The sequence below is a fragment of the Sphaeramia orbicularis genome, chromosome 13 (genome assembly GCF_902148855.1).
Source record: "Sphaeramia orbicularis chromosome 13, fSphaOr1.1, whole genome shotgun sequence".
Taxonomy (NCBI): domain Eukaryota; kingdom Metazoa; phylum Chordata; class Actinopteri; order Kurtiformes; family Apogonidae; genus Sphaeramia; species Sphaeramia orbicularis.
In genome coordinates, this window is record NC_043969.1 from 2,105,630 (window position 1) to 2,130,249 (window position 24,620).

The 24,620-nt window shown below is 38.6% G+C and overlaps 1 protein-coding gene across 1 annotated transcript in view; it reads right to left on the bottom strand.

The window, feature by feature from the left end:
- The window catches only part of brip1 (BRCA1 interacting helicase 1), a 62,194-nt gene that overhangs the window by 21,816 nt on the left and 15,758 nt on the right, over positions 1-24,620 (bottom strand). Inside the window, exons 7-14 of the mRNA XM_030152884.1 lie at positions 23,650-23,922; positions 21,187-21,408; positions 20,776-20,975; positions 19,525-19,657; positions 17,753-17,907; positions 17,472-17,649; positions 17,220-17,360; positions 14,473-14,634 (exon numbers count right to left, since the gene is read on the bottom strand). Coding sequence (XP_030008744.1) covers positions 14,473-14,634; positions 17,220-17,360; positions 17,472-17,649; positions 17,753-17,907; positions 19,525-19,657; positions 20,776-20,975; positions 21,187-21,408; positions 23,650-23,922 — 1,464 coding nt within the window. The remainder of the gene's footprint in view (positions 1-14,472; positions 14,635-17,219; positions 17,361-17,471; positions 17,650-17,752; positions 17,908-19,524; positions 19,658-20,775; positions 20,976-21,186; positions 21,409-23,649; positions 23,923-24,620) is intronic.

The window sequence follows — 24,620 nt, forward strand, 5'->3', positions numbered from 1 at the left end:
GCTTGCATGTCCTCAAACAGCTTGGATTTCTTTTCATGCTTCCTATTTGGCAGAGAGCTGATGCGCTTAAGCCTCTCTGTAATAAAATCACTGTTGCTGTACTATTGTTAGTGCAAAAAGTCAGAAGCTCCCAGAGGAGGCACATTGATCTAAAAGCCTTCATCCTACCACAGCCCCACTCATGTCTGTGCTGTGCAGATTATATCCTTGAATAAGCATGGCTTCACAACCAAAGAGCAGCTTCACTGGCTTGGAAATGTGTTAGAAGGGTCAAGTAGAAGTTCTTGTAGTCAGCAAAAAACTTCTCAACGGGCTAATGGTGTCAGGCCGTTAAGCTTGTGCCAGATGCAGATGGGGCAACCAGATAGGAGGAATGTGGGGAGTATTCAGTAACATCTTGTCCCCAGTAGTAAACCTTTTCTGTCTACCAACCTCAATAGCCAAACCAAGTGTTTTGCAAGAACACCACACAAGTCAAAAACGGGTTTACTCTGTGGATTATGTGCAGCGCAGAGGAAAACACTGGAGGAAAAAAGGGACAAGAGTCAGTGTAAGAGTGTTAGTTTCTAGCATGCTAGTGTAATTGCCTCATAACAGTGAACTGAAGCATGGGCAAGATTTCGTCAAGTTGGGGCCTACTAAAGTGAAAGCAAGTGAAACCAGGACAGATGCATTAATAAAACATGGCACATTCACTAAATATGCAGTGTTACATAGACAAGGACCACTTTTACGTGTGCCTTCAACTCTGCAAACCGTTTGTCCTGTATTTGCTTTCCAGTGCGGTCTTGAGCAGAAGATGCATTATTCATGTTATGTACTTTAAGTAAATCTGCCACTAAACAAAACAGCCATTATCTGCCAGGGTGAACTCAGAAAGGAGCCGATTCCTCAAGGATTGTAAGGAGAACAGAGACAGAGCAGATAAAAACCAGTGTGAATAAAGGAAGTAAAATGATTGTACTGGGGAAAGGCCAACACTCTTGAGGCCAGAGATAATATTCCACTTCCCAAAATCCAGTTTTTGTTACTTGGGGCAAAATGGCAAGGCTCCTGCCTTCACTTGCTGCAAAATTAAAAACACTGCAGACCGGTCATGTGGTTGCATATTTTCTACTCTCCAAAAGTTCAGGCCAGAAACCAGATGCTATCATCTAAACTGTCCTCTTAGGCCTGGTTCCAGCACCTCAGAGCAGGGAAGGTGATGTTTCCATCAGATGTCATTCTATACTGGTTCTGAGTTACTCTTACGCCCCATTCAGACCTGGCATTAACATGCACGATGGGTGACCTGATCGCACGTGGACAGCTATAATGCCAGGTGTGAACGCACCCTCGACATATTTAGGACGCACTGACATCCAATCACCCAGACCACATTCGAAGGTGGTCTGAGCCTCATTCGGCTACTTTCTCTCTGCAGTGTCTTCACAAGCAATGAAGGGCAGCCAGTCTGACATCCTCTGCAGCAAAAAAACAAAATAACATTCATATGCAAGCAGTATCATAATTAAGTGATCCTAAGTTGTTCTGAAAAATTAAAAAACTCACAGGAAAATATTACGCGTGCTTCATAAGTGTAGTGCTACCTGAGCGCATTAGAACAAGCTCTACCACATCTTTTCCTCCAAACAAAACCAAAATGTATTTACAGTTGACAGACAACAAACCACAAACTGTAGGGCCTAACAAACCCACTCAAACTCACTCAAATCAACCCTTCTGACATGAAGAACAAGGTCTATATGGGTTATATCCACCAGGCTACCTGAACCAAAAGTTGAAGACATTTTTTCCACAAAATTCAGTCTATGGCAAACAATGGTTGATGACACTTACATGTTATAAATGAAACCCATTTCCACAATTTTTGAAGGGTAACTGAAAACACCATGAGTAAAAACAACAGCATTAGGCCGTGAAAAAAGTACAACAAAACCACCACTCATCTTCCAACTTGTAGATTTTGCATGGATACCTCCCCTCCAAAAAAATCTTTACTGGTGATGAGACTAATGACTGAACAGTTTGTAAGACTGGAAAACAAGGTGTTGTAAAGACAGAAGAGTAATTAAATTAGTTTGGCATTTAGCCATAATGACATTTAATGTCCCCAACAATTGCTGCAGTCTCATTTAACCACAGGAGTTTCATGTCAAAGAGCAAAGCCTGGCAGGCTCTTCATTTTGTGGTAAAAGGTTAGTCTATACCGGTCTATCAACAAAGCACTGGAATACAGAACAAATAACTAAATGCATGCAGAAGTTATCATTTTTTGAGCGCATACATGGAGCAGGTATAAAATGAATTTCAATCATTTGTCATGATCCGTTAAGTTTGCATAATAATGTGATTGTGCAGTTCTCTCAGTAACATCCTGGAAACCTATAATTACTGACAGATCATATTGAATCTTGAGATATAGAGTTTTAAAATACAATTCGGACAGACGGACAAACTGTCTTGGATAAATCTATAATACTATCACTAGTAGTACATACATGCAATGTCCACATTTCTTTAAAAAAAAGGCAGTAGTAGTAAATTGCAAGAAATTACAATATGAAACTGCATTACATTTTCAGTCACATTTAAATTGATGCCTGGTTCCCAGATGCATTGATGTAGGCCATAGACATGGCAAGGTCTGTAAATGGCACAGATGTAGGTGTGAAGCAGAGCATTTTATTGTGCAGTCAAATGGATCTTCAGCACCTTCAGCAAAGGCTTTCAACCAGGTAAGTGTTAGACACTCAACACAGAATTACAGACACAAAATTTACAGACATGAGCACCTGCATGAATAATTTAGGGAGAACATCTGACAGGGAGCTGGTGTTTAGCTGACACTGACTGAGATGAGCTGTAAAATGTCACTCTACAAACTCAAAGTGTACATCCCTTTGTGTGATTTCAAGATAAAACACACTGTGTAATTAAAGACACAGGGTGCAGGGGGAAAAGAATGTGTCATGTGAAATGCGGTTTTCTCTATAAAATTAGATGACTATGAAACCTAAGTTAGACTGAATTGTTCTAATTGGGACTGTGTGATTCTGAGTTAAAACAATATTTATGATTGTAAACTTACACTAATCTTCCTGCACCAGAATGCCCAGGCGACATAAATGGGAATGAGCAGTATTTAGCACATACAAGGGCACAACAAAGAGTGAATAATTTATGGTTCATTCTAGGCATGAAAGGTGCAATGCTCAGCCTCTGCCAGTGACACGGTAAAATGGACCAGATCTTTCTGCCAACTGGGACAGGGTGGTGAAACAATCAGATAGATGCAATGAACTGTGGTCTTTCTTGTACTTTTACACTTTCCCCCTCTTGCCCCCTGCTATCTCCCCATCTTCCACCTCCTCTGCATCCGGCCTCATCTCCTTCCCTGCGTCCCTGGTGTGACTGAGCTGTGTGGCGACACAACGCAGCTTCTCTAGTGCCTGCTGAATAATGGAAGGACTTTGGAGGCGATGGCATTAATGAAACATGCAGCCAGGAGCCACATTTCGCAGTGGCGAGGGGAGACGTGTTGTTGCGGTGTAAATTATTCAACCCCAAAATATCACAGCAACCATCACGCCAAGACTGGTGGCAAGAAGCCACCTGTCACCTCTGGCCTGCCACCCTTCCCTTGTCGACTGCTCTACACGTCCCAGCCACACTGCTGGTGACGAAGAACGCTGCAAAAACACTGCCTGCTGCCCAGAGAAGATGACTCTCACTGATACGTCATTTTCTCCTCTGTAAGTTGAGCATGGACTACAACTGTGTAGAACACAACACCCAGCTATCAGTATAACAGGTGTACCAAACTAAATAAATCCAATTTGAAACAACAAGACTGCAACTCCCCCAACTATAATGAAAGTTACGATATTCAGTTTTTGTTTCAAATGGTAAGAAAGGTTCTTAAACTGTATAAGCCAGGGGGGTCAAACATACAGCCTGCGGGCCAAAACTGGCCCATCAAAAGGTACAATCAGTAAAGGGTGTCAAATTCATTTTAATTCAGAGGCCACATACAGACCAATATGATCTCAGGTGGGCCAGACCAGTAAAATATAGGAGTGCAACAGTACAGGTAGCCCACGGTACAGTCCGTAACTCGGTTTTTGGGCCATGGTTTCAGTACGTGTTTTGTGTGTAAAGAGAACTGTTTTTTTTTCTCCCAAAATTATATTTTTATTTTGCTTGTCAGCAAAAACTGAATTTCACTGTCGGAACAAATCATATCGCTGTAATTAATAAAATAACACTTTCTGTACTAAGCAATTTAACACTTTCTTGTTCCTTAACTACTTGTATACAGTAGTATCAAACCAACACGTGCACACATAGGGCTCAAAAAGTGCTTGAGTCCCTGCCCATTTTGCGTCATTGAAAAAAGTGCCCTTTTTTATTTTTTTTTTAAATAAATAAATTCCTGTTCTGCAAAGTGATGTAAAAGAAAACGGCGGCATAAAAACGCCACAGTTATCTACCGTACGCATTTCCTTGTAATAGTGTGTCACGTTATTGTATGTGTGTTGAGTCTAAGGGCATTTTCACACTGCGTACCCGAGTCCATATCTGAGTACGCTGGACCCCCAAGTCCGCTTAATTTGATCAATGTGAATGCAAACGTTTCGTGCAAGAGTACCGTACCTGAGTCCAGCTCAGAAGGTAGTCCTGAGTACGGACTGTGTGGACTCCATTATGGTACGTTGCAGTGTGAAAGCAATCCGTGCCTGAGAACGGACATGACCTAATCAGCACTCCGACAACGGAAATGACTTAATCACCATGAGACCATAGACAGTGCTCCTGTTGTCTCCTGAAAAAGCCTCAGATCCGCACAGCACGGACTCGCCTTACCGACCGAACCACTCGGTGATATATCAGGAACAACGAAGGTTGCTCTTCTTCTCTTTGCCTCAAACACACTCACAGATAGAAAAATATTCCCTTTCTTGCCGCCATTGTAAACAAATGAACAGAACAGTTGCTCAGTTGATGATGTAAGGGTTTGTCTTCTTCTGACTTCCACACCGCCACCTACTGTTTCAGTCCTGTAACACCAACTCGTACTCGGGCATGGGCTGCAGTACGTGCTTGTGAACGCAACATCTCCGGGAAAGATGTGAGCGTATCCAAGTACAGCACGGATATGGATACCCAGTGTGAAAACACCCTAAAGCCGCTTGTCAATCTGCGGTCTCTCATTTTGGGGTGGGACTTCTCCACACTGTGCGATCAAATGCAGAGAGAGAGAGAGAGAGAGAGAGAGAGAGAGAGAGAGAGAGAGAGAGAGAGAGAGAGAGGAGAGAGAGAGATAGAGAGAGATAGAGAGAGATAGAGAGAGAGAGAGAGAGAGAGAGAGAGAGATAGATACAAGCCGCGGCTGCATCTACACTCCATGTGTAGTTACAGCACAGATGAGACAGTGGTAGGGATGGGAATCGAGAACCGGATCCCCATAGCTTGATTCCTTGGAATCGTTTGCCTGCTTGCTTAACGATTCTGCTTATCGATTCCGCCTTCGTTGCGCATGCGTGATGACATCACGTGTACGCTGCACTGTTTTGGTCAGAACGTGGCCAACATGGCACTGAGGCAGAAACAGTCTAAAAAGACGACACCAGGTCCACTTGTAACACTTGAAAAGCTTCCATTTCTTCAAAAGGGTGGAATCCCTGCAATTTGCTCAAACATTTGTCCACAGCATGTGATTCATTTGATTTGTTACTTAGCGGCGCTTGTGAATCTAGGACATGAGGTGCACAACAACGGGAGACGGGCCAAGTCGAACCGGTTCCACATAGTAGAAATGTGGCAGTAGAGGAATTAGTAAAGCGTCTTTAGTTTCACTTTCACTGTACGCCCCCCCCAAACCGGGCCCGGCGTCACCTATTATTACTATTTGTACATACTGTATATGTTATATTTTCTGTGCAGAGATGGACAATATAAAAGATCATTAATGCAAACACACCCGTTTGTACTCTCTTATTCTCTCGCCCAATAAGAATCGATAAGAGAATCGATAAGGAATCGAATCAGTAAGCAAAATCGATAATGGAATCGCAATCGTTAAATTCTTATCGATTCCCATCCCTAGACAGTAATAAATAGGAGTTCAGATTTTTCTGCCTGCTTCTACATAGCCAAAGTAAAGTACTCACCTGCATTTAAGTAAGCAAATATATAAGATCGTTTACTACTACCTTTACATTAATTACTCCTCTTTCGCAAAACAGCATATGACTTTCATCACAAATTTTTCTTTAAAATTTGCACAAGCCAAGTGACATCCTAATTATCACTAATCCATTAGTCTTTACATGCTTACGCACCTGAATCCCTTTCCTCACTTCGAAGATGACTCCTTCATAAACACAGTCCACTTGTTAACATAACAAACCGAAACGTCACTCGGGCCTTTTTGGAAATTTTGTTGCGAAGTGCATTGTGGGAATGGGAATTCAACACAACATCAATTTCGATGTCTCTTCGTGAGTGCTGAACCCAAATCTGGCCTTTACCTCCATCCACCAACTAGACTCATTCTTTAAAGTGATCTGGCTCGTTTTCTTGCTGAATCTGTGAGAAACCGCTTTTGTTTGGTAGCCATCTTTGTTGCTGCTTCGTGGAATTCCCAAGTGCATAAGGACATGTGTTGATTGTATGACACAGTACACAAATACAAGCACAGCATAGCAATGGAAATAATCCATAAAGATCTTAATTTCATTTGGAAAGTTCTTATCAAGTTTAACTGTATTTTAAATGGACTGACACAAATCTCAGCTACTGTGTTTTGACAGAGAAATCCAAACAAGCACATAAAAAAGGCTTCATTTGAGGCTTTGAGGTTTTTTTCAAAGTCTGATCCCTGAGCCAGCCAAAAGTTCCAGCTTAGTCACACAGCAATAACCCTGAAGTTTCCACTGTAAAAACTCATATAAAACATCACCTCAGCTCTAAAAAAAATTAGGAGGGATATGCTACACTGGGCAAATTGCCTCATGAATCTAGGATGCTCACAAAGACAGACAAAAACAGTCTCACTCTGGGATGGCAGCGATCCTGCAGTTGTGTGATTGGTGCTTGGGAGCTGCTGAGCGCAGTGCGTGCTGGTGGGTGTTTGCCCTGCAGTCCGCTTTGACTTTGACACACGCTTGGCAGAGCCCAGGCGCCAGCGCTGGGTGCGTCTTCACACAGACAGCGAGGCGACATCACCTAATGGCCCTTATCTCAATCTCCTTTAAAAGCATCTTGTATTCCCAGCCATCTTTTCACCTCCACAAAATCCCACTTTTTCCTCCCCCCCCCATTTCTTATTCTGTTTTTTTTTTTTTTTTTTTTTATAAATAAAGCGTCAGTCCCTCGCTCCTGTGGAGATTTGGTCCCTTTCCTTGGCGGCTGGGACCAGACGGCGGGGCTCGCTGTGGTTTTAATGGGCATTAACTGGGGGGCTGTTGAGGATGAAGTGCTACAAAACCACAGCAGAGGAGCAGGCGCTCAAAGAAATTGTGTGCGTCTGTGATTACAGATACGCTTTGTGCGTCTTAAGACAGACTTCATTGAGCTAGCATTTTTGTTTAGTTTAGTTTTTTTTTTTTTTTTTTACATCATCAGTGGGAAAGCATTATTGAACTATTTTATCTCCCATAAAAGCATAAATGTCAAGGGTTAGTCTGTAGAATCACAATGTCTTTTTATATCAAGTATCATCAGTGTGATAAACATTTGTTTTTTCTGCAGTTTAATTTCTTTAGACTAAAACGCTAAATGTTGTTATAATTTTACTTCAGTACATTTTGGAAGTGAGTCAACATTTCATCATTAGAGTTGTTTTGAATATTCTAAGTGTATATATGTGAAATGTTCTCCCACTTGTCAAGTGTTTGTATGGTTATAAAGAAAAGTATAAAACCACAAAGAAACATCTGGTTTACCAAGATGAGAAAAACCCACCTTTTAGACCTGAAAGAAATAATGTTTTGAAATTTATTGTGATAATTATTAATTCATTTATACTGCACTTATTCATAATCCCTTTGGCATAAATGTGAAAGCTGATAATAAATATGGCTGAAATATTATTTAATTGCAAATTCAAAATTCTCATTTTCACAACAAATTGTGATTTTGAATAATGTAAAATGGGTTTGCTTGATTTCTAATGATCAGAATCGGCCCTGAAGGAAGCTTAAATACTGATCAATAAAGTAAAACAAGTTATCCAGTTTTGAACAGGATGGTGTATACATTCCAGTTTGCTGCTGGACAGGGTTTTCTGATGGCGAGATAAGGCAATATAAATATTCTAATGAACATACAGTAGATTGCACTGCATTATTCGCGTCTGTTTTGCCAGATCTGCTGTAGGTCAGCAGGACAGAATACAGATAAACACCCTATGGATAAATAACCTCACTTTAAAAGTCCAAACAAACTCTGTACAGATTCAACATCTAGTATTTATTGACATCTAGCAGATTGTAGCTATCTGAATAACCTCTTCTCCCTCTCCTACAGTGGCCACACCAAACATTAAATGCTAAAGGCAGATTATAGCCGGTATTTATTTCAACCATTTTGAAGTTTTTAGTTAGGGTATAATAAATAGTTGACACTCAGACATTGTAGATAACAGTAATATACCTGAACGCTGGATGCTACATTAAATAGAATGAAATAAAGGAGAAGAAGTCCGTTCTGGGTAACTGTAAAACCACAGCAGTGCAAAATGGAGAACTTTATGAACAAACAGCCACTGTCTGAAGATATAAAGAAGAGGTCCAGTAAACTGAGGACCTTAGGATTTTTAAAGACCAATAAAACAATAAGTCCAGGTAAAAGCTAAGAGCAAAATGATTGACCAATACCAACTTCTATGCAACACTTTTGGCTTCGATTGATTTAGAAATTGGTTAACTGTTGAAACAAACATCTAAGTTTAAGTAACTTATCTATACAGTTGTGGCCAAAAGCTTTGGCACAGGTTGGCAACACAAATTGACTATTTACATACACGTCATTTAGTTGCTAATAAAAGTCTTACAGAATGCTTGGAATTGTTCTTCAATGTACTGTAATGTAAACAGTAAAGCATGTGAAATCAAAATTTATGTCACCCCAAAACTTTTGGTCACAACTGTATATTTAAAAAATGTATAAATCCAGACCACTGAACATCAACTCAAGGTAAGTAATAAATCTGGAGCTGACAATTAAACCAAGTATTTAAGAATTAAGGAAATTCAAGGTTTCCTGTGATTCTTGTCAGTTTCCTTCAAACTCAGTGATTCCTTTTGAGAAACGCAATGTCTGCCATTGTCCGAGCAAAGTTCTGATACCAATAGTTTATAAAATGTCCTGCTGATACTATCAATCAGTCTACACATCAAATATGAAGGACTAAATCTCCATTTCCTGTAAATGTAATGGATAATAACGTTTACCATACTATTGTATGCTATTTATTCTATTCTGGTCTATCTAAAACAAACGAAAACATAACAGTAATTCTGAAAATTAACTTTAATTTCTCCAATTAATTCCTTTTAAAACCCCCTTAATCCTACACACTGAACCTTTAAGTGGTACTTTGTCGCTTACAGTGCAGGTTTTCATGGTGTGAGTGGAACTGCGGACCCTTGAGGGACAGTTCCTGGAGCCTGTGGGCCTGTTTGCCTCACTGCTCTTTCTGTCTATCACAGAGCCAGCTGTGTATGACGGCCTGATAACCATCTCCTAGACACATGAACAGGGATGTCTGAAGATGACCTATCCTCTCTCAGTGTTCTCTCCACGCACACACACGCAGACGGGACTTAGCGGCACCAACGAGGCCTCCACGGGCTCCAATTAATACCCCAGCCCTTCATATCCCCTCATCTCTTCATCTTTAAGAGCTGACTGCAGATTAAATATTAATGCATCAGCACAGAGAGACATAGAAGACTCCTACATGGCTATCAATAATAAAAAAACATCCCACAGCTCATAGTTGCCGTTTGGCTGGCATTGCAGGCTGACAAAAAAGGAAGGTAAAACGAGAAAACAACACAGCAGAGGTCTTAGCTTTCTCTCACTGTTTGGATGGTGGTGTCATCAGCTGTTTGAGACTGCAACTAGATAGCAAGCCAACAAGGACCGCAGAGAAATCAGACGAATGATCGCCGCATGTGACACATGGAAGTACAAGTCAAACATGAACCGTGCAAATATGCCAGAGACAAAATGGAAAAAATATCGAGGGCAGAACAAAACTGTAGACCCACCCTATGATGTGAAATGACACTCTGACAAAACTGCAACTTTACAGATGTAAAGTAATTTGAGATTCAATTGTAATGGGAAGACAGAGGCTCAGTGATGCTGTAATATCAATTGATTGGTGAAACTGTAGATTTTAGGCCATGAGGAGGAGGGATATATTTATTAAAACATCATGTGTGGTTCAATGAACTATATGTTTCTATTAAACAGAGTTCATTTACCTTGGATTTTTTTGTTGTTGACAGTTCACAGTTATTATTTCAAATTAATTATGAACTGGATTTACTTACAGAGTACCATTTGGTAAACACCCAGATTAATTTACATGCATTTTTAAGCACGGATCATGTAGGCACTGCATGAGATCCAAATGTTTTCCTACTTGAGAAATCGCCAAACAGAGATTCTGAAACAGGCTTTTTATGTTTTATGCTCTGCAGAAGTGGAACAGTTTACAAAGATTAGTAAGGTCAGACAGGCTTGTCCCTTGTGCTCAGTCTTATGTCCTCATGGCTGAATTGCAGAGCCAGTTGTAGCGCTTTCTTTGACTATTTGAGGTTTTATTTTGTATTAGATATTGTATTATTGTATGTTTCACAAAAAACTACAAAAAAAAAAACAAAACAAAAACTAGATTTCAGCTCTCATTGAGCTATCCCATGTTAATGTTACTGTTATACATAAAACTAATGATTCACTTACACAACCTTGGTCATTCTGAATAACACCTCACAACAGGTTCAAATAATGACAATTGTCAATCTGGAAAATCCAGAGGATTCCACACTGTTTAAAAGACACAGTGAACTTCGTGCATTTAAATGTTTGACCCTCTAAAAATGGGATAAAATAACTAATACCTAATTTAAAATTGATCCCTATTATTCATACATTTCATCTCAAAGAAATGAAGCCACTGGTTTGGATGTTAGTGAAACACTGAGTTTGAGTGCATCATGCAAGGAGACTAAATGTCCAACTTCTGCAGTTTGTTTAAAAAAAAAAAAAAAAAAGGTGGAAAGTAGCTAACATGACAGAATTTTCTAATTTTTATTTTGGAAAAAGTGTACATGACCCAAGCAGTTCTATAACTGGACATCACAAAGTAAATCTGTGTGGCTGTGCTTTATTCCTGCTGATTACTGTCTATTTTGTCCTTGAAACAGTAATAGACTAAAGTCCAAAACAGTGCAAAGTTTAACAAAGGATCACAAGCAGAAGATATTTAATTTAAGGGGTAACAAGTGAGAAATGCTCTGAGTCATAATGTGGAGAGTCTAAAATTTTTTTATTTCACAGTGACTTTCCTGGAATACGCATGTTAACTGACCCAAATTGCTGAGTGACCAAAGACCCGTGGAACATGTGTAATGTGGGCAATCACATAATGAGAAGTGAAATCCAGTTGGCCCTTAGTAAGCTGATGTGACAACTGAGCAACGTTGGACATTAATTATTCACGAACAAAAATGCATAACAAACAAAGAGGGACAAAGTGTCCATGAGTGTGTTCTGAGTAGTGGCCTCATTAACTGAAAGAGGATCCAGTTCTGTGAGGATAACAAGTATCTAACAAGTACCACTATTGATTAGTACTGATCTAGTTTAACACATGACACCATCGGCAGCTGCTTCTTAGCAGCACAAATCCACTCTGTGTTTTGAAAATTGTTTGTAGTTTTGTATGAAGCAAGTTAATAAAAGTGCCTTCAAACAAAAGGTGAGTTGGACTCCAATGTGTGGTCTCTAGCTCCTCCCAGTGGTTGAATGTGGAAATTAATTACCCAACTATTCACAACGGACGTCTCAAATACAATATCAGGAGTAACTTTTGATGCACAATATAAACGTAGATTGAGAAAGAGTTGGAACTGTTATGAAATTAATTATAACAGGCTTGACACATTGCATATAAAGAGCTTTAAAATGAGATGAAATAAAACTTGCCGAAAGTACATTTGGCTTTCAATTATTTCTACTTCACACTGTATTTATTGTATAAATATTTGTACTTCAAACTGTTAAACAGTATGCACACCTCTATAATAAAGTAGTCTTTTCTAAATGCCAAAAAACTCTGCTCAGACCATATAAATATACAAGGCATGAGTGCGTCAGCAGCTTTTGTAAGCAGGTCATCAGTGCTGAGAACAGCATGCAGATCACAAAAGCCACTGAGTAGATCACATATATGCAGCTTGGCCTGGATTTTGTAGTATTTTTTAATCTAAAATGTCCTCTTAAATACATTTTACAGTTTGCACATAAGAAAAAAGTCATTGATTCAGTGAACATCAGTAAGTATTAAAGTAGCTGAGTGACAACCTTTTACCTGAAACAACTTTGAAACTGCAACTGAGTCCCAATTCATATAAGTGCATTAATTCCTGGAACCCACAGTACAAAACAATTGTATAAATTTATAAAACAATTCCATTTTGTTGAGGATATCTTTTATTACCTCTGCTGTCTCTTAGTTAGAAAGAGATTTTCAGAAATCATTTGGAATTTTCCTTTTTATTTTATTGGTTCTTGGTCGAATGTTAAGAATAAAAAAATTCTTAAAGTTCCCACAGACAAAAATGATCTGATTGTCCATGAAGCCAAAGTGATTGTTGGGATAGTACGTTGTTGTGAGTAATGTGTCTGCCTCTGTGGAGGACTGCATTAGGGGTGAAATGATTCCTCGTGTTATTCGAGCACCTCGATTACAAAGAATGATCGAGGAATTTTCTGTGCCTCAAGGAGTCGCTTATTTAATTGTAAAGCTCAAAGCACGGCATTTCGCACGGACACAAAATGGCACAATACGCTTATGTTACTCACACAAAGGAAGATGACGGAGGACGCGCAAGTGTTTGGATGAAGCAGCGGGAAGATGGAAGAGGCGAGTGAATACAGCAGTGATGACAAAAGACAAAAAACACAATAAAAAATACAGAATATGTTGGAAGAGTGGAAGCATTTCAGACTGAACAGCAAGGTGAACACTGACATGTGTCTGTTGTAACACGGCCCTTCCATAAAACAACAGCACATCTGTGATGGAGCATCTTCTCATAAGACCCCCAGAATGGAGCGGAGGACCCCAGATAAAATAAAATTAACGTAGCGCAAATCCATGAGATTAATGTTAATGTACCTTACTAACATAACGGAGGGCTAGGTTTGTGTTCATTATGGAACTGTCGAATGTGTGGCTAGTTTGTTACGATTTTCACAAGCATAGATTTAGGCAGCGAGCCGTACACCCGTGATTTGCACAGATAATTTCCCAAAAGCACGGCCAAAATGGTGCATGACTTGGTATAAGTTTTCTCTTACCTTGTCATGGCCGAATTTCGGCAAAATCCAACTACTTCTTGCAAAAATGAAGCAAATCATCAATTAAGTGGACGTGTGTGTGTGGGGGTGGGGTTGTAGGTTATGAGACAGACAGATAAGGTGGGGGGGGCCATTGCCTTGATTCTCCTGAATTTAGCAGAAATGTGTCAAACTGTTCATGCATGGACTCGTTCCAAGTTCTTGTTCAAATGTTCTTGCCTCTTATATGCCACAACACATTCCTGTTTTGTCTAAAGTGTAAATTCTGAAACTTAGAGCTGCCAAAGTTAAGTTGCACAACAAAAAGGCAATGGTTATGTTTTTTTTTTTAATTTTATATTTTTGATACTTACAAGAAATACTACGTTGAAAGTAATTAAATTTTATTTATTTTTATTTGTGTTTTATTTATTTTTATTTGTGTTCGCAATTGCCTCTCTGGAAATGTTTCTAGTCAAGAAAATACATTTTGTTGCGTATGCACAATATGAATGTAAGAAATATAACTGTTAATTACCAAAAAAAAAAAAAGGAAACCAATTGGTCCTTCATTATTAAGCGAAATACCTTGTTTCATCTTGTGTATTTATAATTGCTCTTTAACCATGCAAAAATAAGTTTCATCCGATTACTCAATTAATCGAAGGAATTTTCAGTAGAATACTCGAATACTAAAATATTCAATACCTGCAGCCTAGGTTGTATTATTCGAAGGTATTTCTAGTCATCTACTGTGGCAATTCATTAACCATTAAACTCCGTCCTTACTGTTTTTTGTGTAGTTTTGACTCCAAGGTTATGTGGACAGAGTAAAGAACCAAAACTCAGTGCATTGTTCATATACCTTGATTTAGTAAAAAATAAATTTACCTTGTAGGAAGGTAAAAAGCAGAGCACACCCTTGGACATAACTTGGCAGATGTGTAGCAACAGGGCTCCTACTTCATCCTGGAAGGCATATGTTTCAGTATGTTGGAAGGTGGCACAGAGTTTCCTGCCTTGGGGACCTGCACCAATAGTACCAACCCACACCTGCAAAGAAGACGTTCATTAAAGAAAACTTCCAAAGTGTTCACATGATCAAATTATTTAACATCTGCTATCATTACAACTGTGTAAAACTCATACTGTTCAACTGTCATTTGCACTGTTCACAAAATGTAAGATATCAAGATTTGTTTGTATGAAATTTCCAGTCAAACATTAATTTTCTAATATTATTTTTTTTAATATTAATTTTAACATTTCTCCTCAGAGTAAGTAGTTTTTAATCCACTACAGGTGCCAGACAGCTTTAGTTACTAGTTGCTTTTCAGACAACAAGATGATTTCATTTATTTTAATTCCTGAGAAAAAAAACAAAAACAAAAAAAACAACCATTTCTCAAATGTGTTCATTTAGAAGGTGATAAACTGATTAAATGGTCCTCTTCTGGTTGAGTTTAAACTTCTCCATCTTCTGCTAAATAAGCTTTTGAAAAATTCTCTTACATCTGCATTTCTGGGTATCTGCATTTTAGGGAGGCCAACTTCATTACTTTGTAAGCTTTTTGTGTACTTTGTAAGACTCTTTTCAAGATCACTTCAAATTAAACATGAAATTTAAGACCTTACATCTACAAAATAGCAAAAAGTGAAATGAGCCTATAACTATCAACTTGGACCAGGTTACAAAAAGACTTCAAAAAACTACATAAGACTACAAAAAAACTTTATGACTCAAGTTTCTGCTACTAAAGTTCCCGTCAGTCATATTATGACTAAAGATACAACATCTTCATCTTTAGGGGTAAAACACATAACAGATTTGAGGTCTGTTCTGTTTGAGTAGAGTCCTATGGAGGAAGTGGCTCCGTTCTGTGAATACTGAACTATTTTGTCAAAACTAATTACCGTACTTTCCCGACTATAAGCCGCTACTTTTTTCTCGTTTTGAACCCTGCGGCTTATACAGCGATGCAGCTCGAGTATAGATTTATACAGGCTAACAGCCACCAGGGGGCGCTCTAGCAGGAAGTGCAAAAGTGAGACAGACAGGTGGAAGAGGTGATGAGAGAAATTTTAAGCTTAACTTTTAACAATCATTTTGCGTGTCATGCACAAACACTCATCATGGAAAACGCACGAAGAAATGAATATTTTGCAGCTTTTAAGTTAAAAGCAATCGATGTGTCTGTAAAGAAGGAAACAGCTGCAGCACGGAAGTGACAATGAGAGACAACGGAGAGACATAGAAGGTGTGTGACGGAGCCTTTCTGAGGATGTTCAACTCCAACACTGAAGACGACTGCAGTGGTTTCAATGAGCAGAAGGAAGATGAAGATACAGATCAATGACTTTTGTGGGTTTTTGAACCAGCCGTGTTCCTGCCATTTTACTGCCGTTACAGCCACTGTTTGGAAAAAAGCAGTTAAGGTATGGAAATTAAATATTTAAAAAATCTGTCTGTTTTCCATCTTTCTGTGTAAATATCTCATGTCACAACGTGGACACCTGCAGCTTATAGTCAGGTATGATTTAAAGTCAGCCGCAGCTTATAGTCAGGTGCGGCTTATAGTCCGGAAAGTACGGTAGTTGGATAACAACCTGTGATGGAATCTGAAACCTTTAAAGTCATATCAATAGGATAGCAAATGATGACGCCACCTGATAAGATCTAACATTGACTCAATGATCATTTTATGATTGTGTTACAACAGGAGAGGTCCATTTATAACAGCTCTACAGTCTATTATGTGGCTGAAAAATGGACCAAACACACATCCATTTTTACACCCCTGCTCTCCTTTATATTGTCACAAATCTAAATTAAAACAAACCAAACTCACAGAACATGTCACTAATCTCCTATCAGGGCTAAGAAATCCACTCTGCTGTATCACATGACTAACTGTTTAAACATTAGCAGAACGTTCGGCAATATCATAGAACTGATATAAATGGCTCACAATAATAGTAAAGCTTAAGCTACTTAGCTTAGCTGTTACATTTTCATGGATAGTCAAACAAACGGGACTGGAATCTCTCATTATCAGTCTAAGTATCTTTGCGAACATGTATACCTGGAGCTCGCCCACTAATCCTACAAATTATTATTGGTGGTTCTGCTCATTCCAATTTCCATGAGTGCAAAATATAAAACACTAAGAACAAAGCAGACAAATTCTTTACAAAGGTTTTTTTCATCAGCAGATTTAAGACTTACTGATCATTTTGGAGGATATTTGAGACCTACATTTTGGAAAAACATATTTAAGACATCTTAAGGACATAAATGCACATCTATGGATATCCAGTTTAAAATAGTTAAGCACTCTGGATGGTTTACCAACCGAGAGCAAGCTGTTGTTGCAGATCCTTTACTTGTACTTGTAGTGAGGTTTTGAATGCAGAATTTTTACTTGTAGTGGAGTATTTTCATAGTGTAGTTCTATTACGTAAGTAAAGCACTTGAATATTTCTTTCTCTACTTTTCTCTGATCAGTGAAATCTGTCCTCCAAATGCCTCTAATTAGACCACGAGGTGATTTATTACCTTAATTAAATAAGACTGTGACATTTTGAGACTTGTTAAGGGCATTTAACCAAGACTAGACTTCATAAGTAGAGCTTCAGACCTGAGACTTGTTGATAACATGATTGGCCTCCAGCTGGATGGTGAATTTAACCCCAAGTTCAGAGGAGAAGGAGCCCATTGGTGATAGGGTTCCTGAGGTTAGCACAATGCTGTGTACTACCCCACTCAGGTCAGAGAAGGCCTGGAGACACAGAAACAATAAACCACTGTGGATAAACATAAACATCAAAGTCAACCAGATCCATATGTCCTATGGGCAGAGGTCTACATTCTGCCACATCTAACCTCTCACCACAGCAGGGTTGAGGCACCAGAAGCTCAGTGTCAGGACTTCAGTCTTGACCCGGTTGCTCTGCCGTTGTCGGTGGCGTGGTCGCACGAAGAAACCATTGGCATCTGGGATGTCAGGCGGCAGCTGAGTGGTCCACGCATAAGTCTTCTGCAAAGCCACTCTGTAGTCATCAGCAAACCTACAGATACAGGGTAGAGGGGACAACAGACAAACAGTTGTGTGCAATACTAGAGCCTGAATTATGGTTTTGGTTTAGCTAACTGTTTTAGCTCATCTCTGACCTGGAGCTGTCCCTGAAGAGAAAGTCCAGCACCATGAAGAGGTTTTTGAGGACAGTGGATGAAGATGAGCTGATGGTTGGGAGCTGAACCCAGTCTTCTTTACCATTAACAACACCAACACGCTCCTCCTTCTCCAGAACTGCTGCCAAATGTTGCTGTCACACAAAAAGAGAAGACATGTGAGGGAAATAGATCAGAAACCCAATGAAAATATACAAAAAGAGTGAAAAAGTAGGTGGATCTTACTAATATCCCAGCCCCACCACACAACACTTTGCTCCTCCTGCTCACTGATACCCTGCTAAGTCAGAGATTAATTTTGAATTTCTACGTTAAAGACAATTGTAAACTAGATTAAACTAAAGTACTGTCCTTCTTGAGTAGTTTAGTCAGACCAAGACAAATATTATTATGGCCAAGTCTTTACTTTCTATCTGATTACATTTTGCCAAATTGGGTGAATAGTTTTCGATAAATTGGTTGGACAAATTTTCTAAGTTAAAATTTTCAATAATATGTAAACAATCCAAAAACAGAAACTTAGCCATTTAACTTGGCACTGCACCTCTCCTAAATGTGTGTCAAATTTGAAAAGAGTCGGGTGAATAGACTTTGAGAAATTGGTTGGACAAAAAACTCAGACTGATGAAAAAACAGATGCCCACCCACAGGGGTAAAACATTTCAATATCACATATGAAGAACTGAACACCTGCATATTATTACCTGCATATTATTTTAAAAGAGCCTACAATTAAAATTAGGCAATCATGCTTAATTGTGGATTTATCCTGATAAATGCAGCTTCATGAGTGAAGTGGAAGCTGGGCTTCCCATGAAATCTGTTATTTCAGTTTATGCAGTTGTCAGAAAGAAAAATATTCCATATAATTTTTATATCACGCATGCACCAATCAATCAACCAGTGACTGGAATTGGACCGTTTTCAGTTTGACCAATGACTGGAACATCAGTCTCTGATAAATCCAATTGTGTGCATGTATGAGCCACACACTCATGCTGACATGTTTTTGGTGTCTCCCAGAGAGATGAAGACACAAAACCAAAACTATTACAAGTGACTTCAAATGAAATGAATGTCACACATCTGGGCAGTGTTACCACCATGTTAAATTGAGTCATTAGTAATTACTATATCATATCTGTCTTACCATGTTAGAAAAGGATGGATATAGTACAATTTGTTTTCAGCTAGATTGTATTTGTACAGAAAACTCTGTCCAGTAGCCTGGATCACTTTATTTTAAGATTTGTCAGTGTCAGTGAGAGAAGGTCCTTTTGGAAAAAAAAACATTTAAGTGTTTTAATTGACAGTGACAACAGCATATTACAAGCATGGAATTCAATTTTCCATTAAACATAACTCACAAACATATCTGTGTATGCTATACTTTTTACACAGCATAGGTACTATGTTTATGCACTGTTAAATGTCTTGTGTATATGAAGATCTGTTTATCTATTAAAAGTAAAGCTTATTATGTAAGGGGGCTGGTCAAATGACTATGTGATGAATTGCATTTGAGAAACAAAAAACTTTAGAACAGCATCCATGATAAGGACAGGATAGTTGAACATGTCTGTTAACTGCCACACACAAATAATATTTTATGGACATTAGATGACAATATACTGTCACTAATGTCAAACCGCTAAATACAAAACATATGGGCTGCAGATGCTGCATTCAACAGGACTGTAACTTAAACCTGAAACATGACGATGTAGGAGTTAAACAGACAGTTGATGTACCTTCAATATTCGAAAGGTGTCAGCAGTGATGCCCAGACTATAGAAGATGCCCAGCACATCCTTCCCTGTCCACACTTTAGAGGCGCTCTCATATCCACGATCAGACATCAGGCTTTGGCTCTCCTGAATCCAACTATACATACATACACACAGACACACACAGACACACAGACACACACACACACAGAAAAACAACATTTAAATAATCAACTACTAAGAATATCAGAAACACAAATAATGAAACTTAAAATTGCTGAAATCTGATCCCAACTGTGTATGTTTATGAACATTAATTATGCAATATTCCACTCAAAACAAATATGTATGGTATTTGCAGTGTTGTCAGTGTTTTTAACTTAATTCAGAAAAAAATAGAATTTTTGTGCTTTAATATTGTAGACAATCAAAGCCAGTCAGCTGTTTGCAATTTTAAAACACTGATCATACACATTATTAGTTTTACACTAATTAGGAATGTCCCGATCCCATCTCAAATATCAATACAAGGACAAGGCATTGTTTAATTTACCAGCGGCAGCTTTATTCAGCGCAAACATTTTGTTATCTTTTGTTTCTCTCTCAGCTGTCAAACCTGAGTCACAAAAAAGAGCACAAAAACAAAGTGGTCTAACCGTCCCTTGAAATGTCTGTAACATGTCAAAATGTGGGCCTTTCATAAAGCAGTATTTACAGAACTGTGTCCAATACTACCAATTTAAAACAGCACCTTAAAAATAAACAGCTATTAGAATGTAGCAAATACATTCATGAAACTCAGGCTAAAAACTACCTTTAACAAATTTTAGTAGTCTTTACAACAACAATACTGCATTTATTGTAACTGATAAGAACTATTTCTAAAAGACAACTTTTACATCATTATTTGTTATTTGTTATGAATACCAAGGCTGATGTAAATGGACTTCATAATGACATGTTTCAGTCTGTTTAGTTGGTTATGTTTAAAAAAAATAATGAAAACAAATTCTATATTATCTGGATTTGACAAGTACTTTTCAGTATAGCTTAGTATTATCTTATTTACCTAATGTTTTAAAAAAGATATCATGAAGCAGATTACACAAAACAGCACTGCATAACTATATTTAAAGGAAAATAACAGTATTGGATTGAGACGAGGTATCTACAGACACTCCATTATGATGGGTGCAAAAAACTCACAATACAGGAAATCACTAATGCTAACACATACTCTACAAAGTATGTAGGATACAAATATCTACCACTGACTTGATCAAGCTGTAGCACAAGCCCCTGAGCGGTTCATGACCAGACGTTCTGATGTTATTTCTGATCATTCCCTCCAGCTCATCCCGGCACATCAGCAGACTCTGCTGGGTTAATGTGTAGCTGGCACTCTCTCTTGCACAGTCCTCGATGTTGTGCGCCTCATCTAGCACCAAGATCTGGCCTGCCAGATTAATCTCCATCTGGTGACAAAGGACAAGGAAGGAATAACTCAGCTTTTCTGAGTAGTAGTCTTGTGAATATCTGCTTACTTTTCTTATTATCTCTTGGATAAACTACAGTATATTGAATAATTTCAAATTTTACAGTATGGTTTAAAGCTAGTAACATCATTCTTTCTCTCATCCTGTCCATATCTAACCCCCTCTAACTTCTCCTCCACAGTCCACTCACGCTTTCTCTGATCATTGGGTCCAACAGGTAGTTATATGGACAAAAGATGATGTTAGAGGACTCCATAAGTTCACGGGCAGCAAAGTACGAACACACGCGAAACTTTTTGCCCAGTGAAGCCAGGTCTTCGATGTCCCAGGCCTGATGGAGCCCCAGAACCTTGTGAAGTGCTCCCTTTTCTCGGATCCTTTGGATGCCATGGTAGTAGCGACATGACCGCCCCTGTGATGTAGAATTTAAACAGAGATGAAGACAGAGTGGAATATTCAGTTATTTTCTATTGCAAAATAAAAGTGATTTGTTATGAATGAGTTCTTAGGACAAATTTCATCAGTGGAACTAGATCGTTGAGGGTCACCAGCTTTGCCCATTACTTTTGAAATAGATTTTTAAAATACTGTGTCAGTGACTCATCTATTTTATAATTAACTGACTGAAATTTTCAATCACTTTTCATGTAGAAGTACCAATATAATATTGTTCCATGTTTTTATAGTGTGCAAATTTGCTGCTTTTTCTTGTGATTCGTTTATTTGTTACATTTGACTATGTTTAGAAAAGTGAAAGTATTCCGTTTTGAATATTCATATTACATTTTCAGTGTGAAAATTTATGGGGAGTGGCATGGGTATTTTCCAGTTCTAAACCATCCTTATTAAATACCTGTAACCTTTTAAAAAAAAAAAAACACTAATGGTCAGCCTTTGATAAAAACAAATGACAAAACTTAGTGGAAAAAAAGGTTATCTGTAGTCATTAATATTATAATCCCCTGTTTTTGTAACATCAGTGGAATGTCTTATATTTCCAACTTTTCTGACACAATTGGATGTTTGTGCCATTGTAGTGCTTTGCATGTCCTGACACTCACACAGTGAATGTATCAGACATGTAAAGAAGCACCATCTCATGTACCAAACCCCTTTTAATCTGTCAGCAGAGGTGCCTGCTTTAGATGTCCCACCCTCGTCTTTAGTTTAACAGCTTGAGGTGACGCTGTCACACAAATACTGTGTATTGTACTGGTGGACTCTGTAACCTCAGACACAATAATAATCTCTAGATGAAATGGTGTCCATCTCACAATGATGCGCTAAGCTTGGACACTTTGCTGACACTGAACCCTGTCTGCTCGGTGAAAGGCAAGTTGGGGATTAAAGGCCACGCAGCCACCTTTAGGAAACCATGCAGTTTACAGCCCTGCTAAAACGATGTGTATGTGTGTAGAAATCACTGCGTGTCTACACGGTATGGTAACCTGACCCTGCCGAGACGTGCCCTGAGGTGATGGAGACATTGAGAGAAAGGGACATCCACTCTGGTCTGGGGTTATGACTGGGCCAGCTATTTCATACGACAAAGTGAGACAGTTGCCATGAAGGGCAAACACCTCCAATGACAGAGTAATTGTACTCATTACAGTAGGCGCCTCAACTTTAGGACAGTATGGGGGGTTACAAGTGTCTCATGTCTCTAAAGAAAGCTCATTCAATGGCTCATGACATTTTACTGTGTCAAAAAGAGCCTGCTGGACCAATTGTGGATATTGTAGCAGCATAATTGCTGCTCTGAGGCTACATTGTTGAAGGAGTTTTGTCTGGCCTTGATGGTTCACAGTAGGTTTGTGTTACAGAGCCACTGGAAAACTTTACAACAAAAGGCCTCTTCACAGCACATGATGGTGTGAGGTTGTGTGAAAGTTTGTATCAAAAGTTACTGTACTAAAATATGGTGGCATGGTAGAGGGGAGAAACGTTTAATTTCCACAGATCCAGAGTGTGTCATGAGGTGCTGATCCTCACCTAGCACAGATAATGATATTCATATTACAGGTTTTGCTTTGTACATGAAGAAATTTCAATATGACAATATTTCCAAAATACTCCAAAAACATAAAAAAAATAAATAAATTTTAAAAAAGGCTGTAAAATGACCATGGAAATTAAATTTTGAACTGAACAATGCAAAGGCTACTAGTGTTAGACCTAAAAAGAAAATCCAAAAATATTAATAACAAAGAGGGAACAGTCTGAAAAGTCAGAAACTAAAAATATTCTTTCCGAAATTGTTGGTGGAATGCAAGTACTTTATCTAATGTACTGTACACAGAAAAATACTGTAACAATACTTTATGTTTTACTCCATATATATTATTCTATCACACAGCTTTGCTGAATTTTTGATCCTGATAGACTGCTGCTGAGCTACACACAGTTCCACCTGCAGAGTCAAACAGACTATTTTGATTTAGCAGAGGCAAGAACAGAAGTTTCAACGTAATTTTATCAATATTTTCATGTGATGTCTGCACTGCCAACAGTGTCCATGATTTTGACCATAAAGAGAGATCATGCTGCAAAATAGTCACAGAAGAAAGGTGAGCATAACTGTTGTTCTCTGTATTTGGTTGGTGTTTTAAGTTAAAGTTTTATGTGTGGGTATTGTGTCACAGTGCGTCCTCACGTCTTTGGCCTCAAGCAGGTCCTTGCAGCGCTCGTTGCGGTTGGCATGAGGTGCCACTTCTGGGTTGATACAGGTGTGATCTCTGCTGGATAAGATAGTCATGGGCACACCAGAGTAAACAGTGCGCTTGAGCTCGCGGGCGATTTGAGTGATCTGTTTATGTGTACGAGTCCCAAAAAATATCTTGGGGATCTTCTTTTTGCTGTCTTTCTCCTTGTCCTTCACAGTGTCTTTGGCAAAAGCACATGGACACCGAGTGCACGGTTCACTGAACTGAGAGAAGAGACAGACAGAAATATAGACAGGCAATTTAGAGCTCCAATATGTCTGAACATCTTTCAGACAAATGATGTCTGCTTATTGACTAAAATTACTGTTGCTCTAATAGCAGAGTCATTAATGTACTAACAATACAGTATAATACTGTATTATAATGTAATTATATTCATATGATAATAATGTTTAAGCTCTAATAACCAACATTTACTATGGCCTGATATTTACTTGGAAAAGCTCTATTCCTGGCAACAGCAGGCAACTACATTAAAAAACTCACACAATCTGCTGAGCACTAAACAGCAATTACAAAAGGTTGCAGTCCATCGAGTGAAAAATATGGAACATACAAGGGCTAGAGTCAAAATGACCTGATAGTGGAGACCAAAATAGAACAGGACGGAAAATATTGGACTTCAAGTAACATCAAGTGGTTAGCAATACGACTTCTAATGTTCTTTGGTGTGAAACTACAGCATTTAATGTTTTGCAAAACTCAGCCACAAACCATGTTAATTTTTTTACACATGATTTGGTGAGATATTGTCCAACACTTGTTATTTTTTCAATATTCAGTGTGTTAATTATTTTAAACCCTGTGAATTTTTCAGGATAGTTAAACACAAAATGATTGAACAATAACATACTGAGGTAATGTTAACTCATTATGACCTATTTTTGACACACACTATATT